General features: G+C 36.4%; 1 protein-coding gene across 1 annotated transcript in view; it reads left to right on the forward strand.

Moving 5' to 3' along the window:
- LOC108373334 (uncharacterized) overlaps positions 1-5811 on the forward strand; it is a 10569-nt gene extending 4758 nt beyond the window's left edge. The window contains exon 2 of the mRNA XM_017629207.1: positions 3292-5811. Within this exon, the coding sequence (XP_017484696.1) occupies positions 3491-4582 (1092 nt within the window). The 5' untranslated portion in view covers positions 3292-3490 and the 3' untranslated portion in view covers positions 4583-5811. The remainder of the gene's footprint in view (positions 1-3291) is intronic.
- Positions 5812-6736: the final 925 nt, after the last annotated feature.

The following is a 6736-nucleotide window of genomic DNA, read 5'->3' on the forward strand; positions in this document are numbered from 1 at the left end:
CTGACAAGTTGCCCTGTCTAAGAGTAGATAGTTCTTGCTCTATAAGATATATTGGACGTTTGTCCGCATATGTGAAGTCTAGTCGAGCAATTATTGCTTCGAAATTAAGGACAGTATTAAAAGATGCCAAGACAGCATCAGCGGGTCCTTTCAATTTATTCCTAATTATTCCTACCGCTTGGTAGTGTCTAGAGCTACCTGTGTAGCCTTGAAATACCTCGTATGCCGTATGGGCGGCTTGGCGCCATGAGACGTAAATACTCATTTGCCCATCGAATTCTGGCAACGATTTTACTAGGTCAAGAGGTTCCTCGCATCTCACGTTTCCTACTATTTTAACCGGCTCATAAATTTTAGGTTTATTTTCTGTAGCCTTTAATGTCGTTAGTCGNGCTCATAAATTTTAGGTTTATTTTCTGTAGCCTTTGATGTCGTTAGTCGTTCCGTAATACTTTGAAGTTTAACTTCGAAAGTCTCCTTTTGCTGTTGCAGTGCTCCAGCTACGGCAGCCTGCACTAAAGCGGTTATTAGGCTAGCGTCCATTATGTTAGCTTTTGAAAGAGTGAGTCTGTTAATTCTGTCTAGTAGCTCTTCTAGCTTGCAGTCAGAACTGCTCATTAAATCGTTGCAATAACAAGAACGGAAAAGGTCAGAAAAAAGGAAAAAAAATGCAAAAGCTACAGCCCTGACACAATATTATTTCCCCAAACCTCACAATAGTTTCACAGTTTTTTCACAAAAAAAAAATTGTTTGATTATATTTTTTTCATATAACTACTTTCACAGTTTTCAAAAAATTTTTTGTTTTATCTGTTAATTCTTTATGTAACGAGCACTCTACTTACATATTTATAACTTTACATTTAAAGTGCTCCATCGTTGGCTCCGTAGTCCTTTATCAGTTTTTTTTTTGTCCTGCTGTATCGCCCTTTTCCTTTTGGTTGTGGGTGTTTTCCTCTGTTGGTCGCCAGTAATTTATTTTAATCGTTATTTATTGAGTTCATACTAAAAACTAAACTCTAAACACTTCAATACGTCTTATATAAAATTCTGCCCTAACTGCTGTCGCTTTGTGTTGTTGTTGCATTCCTTTTTCATTTGGTTGTAAATATGTTGGATCACACGGCTATAGCTATGTGCTGTATGTTTGTAGCCGTTCATCGTTGCATGTGTGTCGCATCGGCGTCTTTTACAATATTTATTATCGAAATATTGCTATAATTGCTATAATTGTCTGCTTATGCTTTGCGAGTATGCTGAGTCAGCAGATCACACGGCTTTTGTTATGTGTTGTCTGTTTGTAGCCGTTGATCGTTACTTTGTTTATTATTATTAGCAGGTGTCATATTCGGTGCACTTGTTAAGCCGGCAATGCTGACTGTGTGCTAGGGTGATGGGTTAACTTATATGTGGGCGCAGTTTTCTGTGTCCGTTTTGTAGTTTAGTCTCTTGTTTGGTGGTGTGTTAATTATGTGGAGCATTTCTAATGTGAAACGTTTATTAGTGGTGTTCTTGCTGTAATATGCTCACAGTTTCAAAATCGGGATTGTGTCCGCTCTCTGCGCAGTGGGCCGCTAGTGCAGTTTTTCGTGTGCTAATGGATGCTCTACATTTTATGTCCGATCGTTGTCCTGATATTCTTGTTCTAAGTTTGTTCTTTGTTTTTCCTACATACTCTTTCTCACATTCGTTATTTTCATCACCAGCACATGGAATCCTGTATATAATATTGTTTCTGTCCATAGTTGTCACTTTGCTCTTCATATTGCTAAAAAACATACCAGTTGTATAGGCGGGTTTGTGTGCTATTCTAATATTTTCCTTGTCATATATGTCTGAAGCTTTTAATCTGTCTCAGAACCCTGGTATGTAAACTACCGATTTATACGGTATTGCTGTTTTTTCTCTACTTTTCGTATTATTACTTGATTTATGTGCTTTTATCATCTTGTGTATCAGTCCAGTTGGGAAATCATTGCTTTTTAGTATGTTTATTATCCGTTTTTTGTTTTCCGTGTGAAACACTGCGTAAGTTTTATTTTGTTGTCCATTTTGCATACCAACGAATCCAGAAAAGGTAATTTGTTGTCTGCTTCTACCTCCATCGTAAATTTGATGTCCTTATGATATGAGTTTAGTGTATTCATTGTTTATTCCAGTTCGTCCTCCTTAACTATGGCAAACACATCATCTACGTATTTACTAAGTAATCTCGTGTTTGTTACTTTGGTCAAAATTTCTTCCATAATAATGTCGGCTACTATCGGTGATGCTGGACATCCCATCGGAAGTCCTTTTAATTGTGTATAAATTGTTTCTTCATACTTAAAATATCTGTTTTCTGAGATACAAAAGGTCAGTATTTCCATAAAAAGTTTTTTTGGTATATCCGTGTGTTCCTTAATGTCATTCCACTTTGTCTGTATAGCCAAATCCGTTGGTATACTTGGAAATAGTGACACCACATCAAACGAAACAAGACGTTCATCATCACATATATAGGAGTCATTAACCTTGTCTTTAAATTCTACTGCACTCTTTACATTAAATTTGGATTCTGTTGTAAGGTTTTTTAAAACATTAGTCAAATATTTACATAAATTGTAGGACGGGGCATTGATCATTGAACAAATAAGCCTTAAGGGCATGTTGTCTCTATGGACTTTTGGCAAACCATAGATGCGAGGCGGGAGGGCTGTGTGTGAGGTCATCTTGTATTTTTCCTTCTTATTTACCGCCTATACAACTGGTATGTTTTTTAGCAATATGAAGAGCAAAGTGACAACTATGGACAGAAACAATATTATATACAGGAGTCCATGTGCTAGTGATGAAAATAACAAATGTGAGAAAGAGTATGTAGGAATAACAAAGAACAAACTTAGAACAAGAATATCAGGACACCGATGGGACATAACATGTAGAGCATCCATTAACACAAAAAAAACTGCACTAGCGGCCCACTGTGCAGAGAGCGGACACAATCCCGACTTTGAAGCTGTGAGCATATTACAGCAAGAACAACACTATAATAAACGTTTCACATTAGAAATGCTGCACATGATTAACACACCACCAAACAAGAGACTAAACTACAAAACGGACACAGACAACTGCGCCCGCATATACAGGCACCTGCTGGACACTTGTAATATTAGTTCTAAACTGCACGACAGACGAGACGGACGTCGTGGAGCTAAAATTTAATTAATGTATGTATGTATTTATGTATGTTTTTGATGTGTTAGCTTTTTCTTGTATGTTAATAAAAAACTTGTGTAATTGTTGTAGCCCTGAAGACGATCTCCGGAGGAAATTGAAATATATTGGGAAATAATGTATTTGAATGTGTTTTAATACCATTAACACCCTGACCTCAAGCCGGTATTAAAAAGGATTATTTGATTAAAATCAAAAAGGTCGCAGTATAAACAGATACAGATTTATCTTAACCACGGAAGGCACGCCGTAAACATAAGCACCAATAAGGATGGTTTATGCAAAGCTTAAAAATACCCAAGACAACAAGACAAAAAAGGCCATCAACAGGTTTAAAACCGAATCCATCCAGATGGCAAAATTAAAGTCTAGCATAAGATTTTTATTAAAATGTAGGAAAGCGAAGATTATACCCAAGTTTATACAAAACATCACTAAACTCGACTACATATTTACCATTGACAACCACATACCGAAACATATAAAACACGTACTAGACAGACACAAAGACTTTTTCCACAGCAAAATACTCAGTATATTGATAAAATTGAAACATGACATTCTAAGCGAAAAAGATAAACAACTAAAGCGTACAAAGACACAATTAAGCCAAAGAATGCAGAAGGAGGACGCCACAGTGTTCTTCGAGAGCGAACAACACCTTACAATCACACGACCAAAACATTGGAGAAACACGCAAGAATCAAAGTTTGAGCAATTGAGAAGTGAACGAAACATAAAAGTGATACAAAAACACAACAACAACAAGCATTGGTTGGTGAATAAAACAAACAAGGAGTTCCCGCAGGATGTTGAAGCGCTGCTCGGTAAAGGTCCAAAGTTCGCTCTACCAATATCTAAAAGTACATTTCCCCTCTTCAAATGTATAGCGGATGGAGAAGAATTAGTACAGAGCGTAAAAAACAAAGAGAAGCAGGAATCTGCGAGAACAAAATTATCATTACTTATAAAAGATACTTTAACAAGGCATAAAGGGAATACAACGGATCTGGCCATAAATGATACAGTGGAGCGGACAAGAAAATTTCTTAGCAAAAACAAAGACATAATTATTTTGAATGCAGACAAGGGTAATGTAACGGTTGCAATGGAGAAAAAAGACTATCGGTCGAGAATGGACAATTTATTGGGGGATTTAAAAACTTATAGAATCCTACGTCAAGACCCGACGCTACGTTTACAAACTAAAAACCATTATCTGGTAGACAAATTGTATAAATTAGGTCTTATAAATAAGAAGGAAAAATACAAGATGACCACACACACAGCCCTCTCGTCTCGCATCTATGGTTTGCCAAAAGTCCATAAAGACAACATGCCCTTAAGGCCTATTGTTCAATGATCAATTTTCCGTCCTACAATTTATGTAAATATTTGACTAATGTTTTAAAAAACCTGACAACAGAATCCATATTTAATGTAAAGAGTGCAATAAAATTTAAAGACAAGGTTAATGACTCCTATATATGTGATGATGAAAGTCTTGTTTCATTTGATGTGGTGTCACTATTTCCAAGTATACCAACGGATTTGGCTATACAGACTATACAGACAAAGTGGAATGACATTAAGGAACACCAGGATATACCAAAAAAACTTTTTATGGAAATACTGACCTTTTGTATCTCAGAAAACAGATATTTTAAGTATGAAGAAACAATTCATACACAATTAAAAGGACTTCCGATGGGATTTCCAGCATCACCGATAGTAGCCGACATTATTATGGAAGAAATTTTGACCAAAGTGACAAACACGAGATTACTTAGTAAATACGTAGATGATGTGTTTGCCATAGTTAAGGAGGACGAACTGGAAAAAACAATGAATACACTAAACTCATATCATAAGGACATCAAATTTACGATGGAGTTAGAAGCAGACAACAAATTACCTTTTCTGGATTCTTTGGTATGCAAAATGGACAACAAAATAAAACTTGACTGGTATCAGAAGCCCTCATCTTCAGGACGCATGATAAATTTTAAATCGAAACACCCGAAGAACATGGTAATAAATACGGCAAAAAACTTTATCGATAGAGTATTAGACACAAGTGACGTAGTGTTTCACACGGAAAACAAAAAACGGATAATAAGCATACTAAAAAGCAATGATTTCCCAACTGTACTGATACACAAGATGATAAAAACACATAAATCAAGTAATAATACGAAAAGTGGAGAAAAAACAGCAATACCGTACAAATCGGTAGTTTACATACCAGGTTTCTCAGACAGATTAACAGCTTCAGACATATATGACAAGGAAAATATTAGAATAGCTTACAAACCCGCCCATACAACTGGTATGTTTTTAGCAATATAAAGAGCAAAGTGACAACTATGGACAGAAACAATATTATAAACAGGATTCCATGTGCTGGTAATGAAAATAACAAACGTGAGAAAGAGTATGTAGGAACAACAAAGAACAAACTTAGAACAAGAATATCAGGACACCGATGGGACATAAAATGTAGAGCATCCATTAACACAAAAAAAACTGCACTAGCGGCCCACTGTGCAGAGAGCGGACACAATCCCGATTTTGAAGCTGTGAGCATATTACAGCAAGAACAACACTATAATAAGCGTTTCACATTAGAAATGCTGCACATGATTAACACACCACCAAACAAGAGACTAAACTACAAAACGGACACAGAAAACTGCGCCCACATATACATTAACACAAAAAAACTGCACTAGCGGCCCACTGTGCAGAGAGCGGACACAATCCCGATTTTGAAGCTGTGAGCATATTACAGCAAGAACAACACTATAATAAGCTTTTCACATTAGAAATGCTGCACATGATTAACACACCACCAAACAAGAGACTAAACTACAAAACGGACACAGAAAACTGCGCCCACATATACAGGCACCTGCTGGACACTTGTAATATTAGTTCTAAACTGCACGAAAAACGAGACGGACGTCGTGGAGCTAAAATTTAATTAATGTATGTATGTATTTATGTATAGGTGATAAGTATCCTTACTTTGAATATTAATAACATTAAAGAGGGTTGCCACCTGTTTAAAAAGGTAATCTCAAATTATTTAATAACTCTGCACTGAAAACCCAAACCAGTTAGAAAAAATACTAGTTCATAAACTAGTATGTGCCTACCAGTTCGAAATTTTCGAAGAACTTAAGCGCCCCGCGACATCTGCCTTTGAATTGCAAAAGCCTAAAATAAATCGCAATTAATTGCTTTTCTTACAAATGTCGGCTGTGGCGTCACGTGAAGACTACTGGTTCTGGTCTGGGATCGCAGGTTTGAGGCCGCTTGGAGGTGGTTAAGATTTTTAAAGTAAGATCAATGTAAGTACCCTGCAGTGAAAACCCAAACCAGTTAGAAAAAAATACTAGTTCACAAGCTAGTATGTGCCTACCAGTTCGACATTTTCAAAGAACTTAAGCGTTCAGCGACATCTGCCTTTGAATTGCCAAAGCCTAAAATAAATCGCAATTAATTGCTTTTCTTA

The sequence above is a fragment of the Rhagoletis zephyria genome, unplaced genomic scaffold, assembly GCF_001687245.7.
Source record: "Rhagoletis zephyria isolate East Lansing unplaced genomic scaffold, Rhagoletis_zephyria_1.1 Rzeph_scaffold_06609, whole genome shotgun sequence".
In the NCBI taxonomy this organism is placed as follows: Eukaryota; Metazoa; Arthropoda; class Insecta; order Diptera; family Tephritidae; genus Rhagoletis; species Rhagoletis zephyria.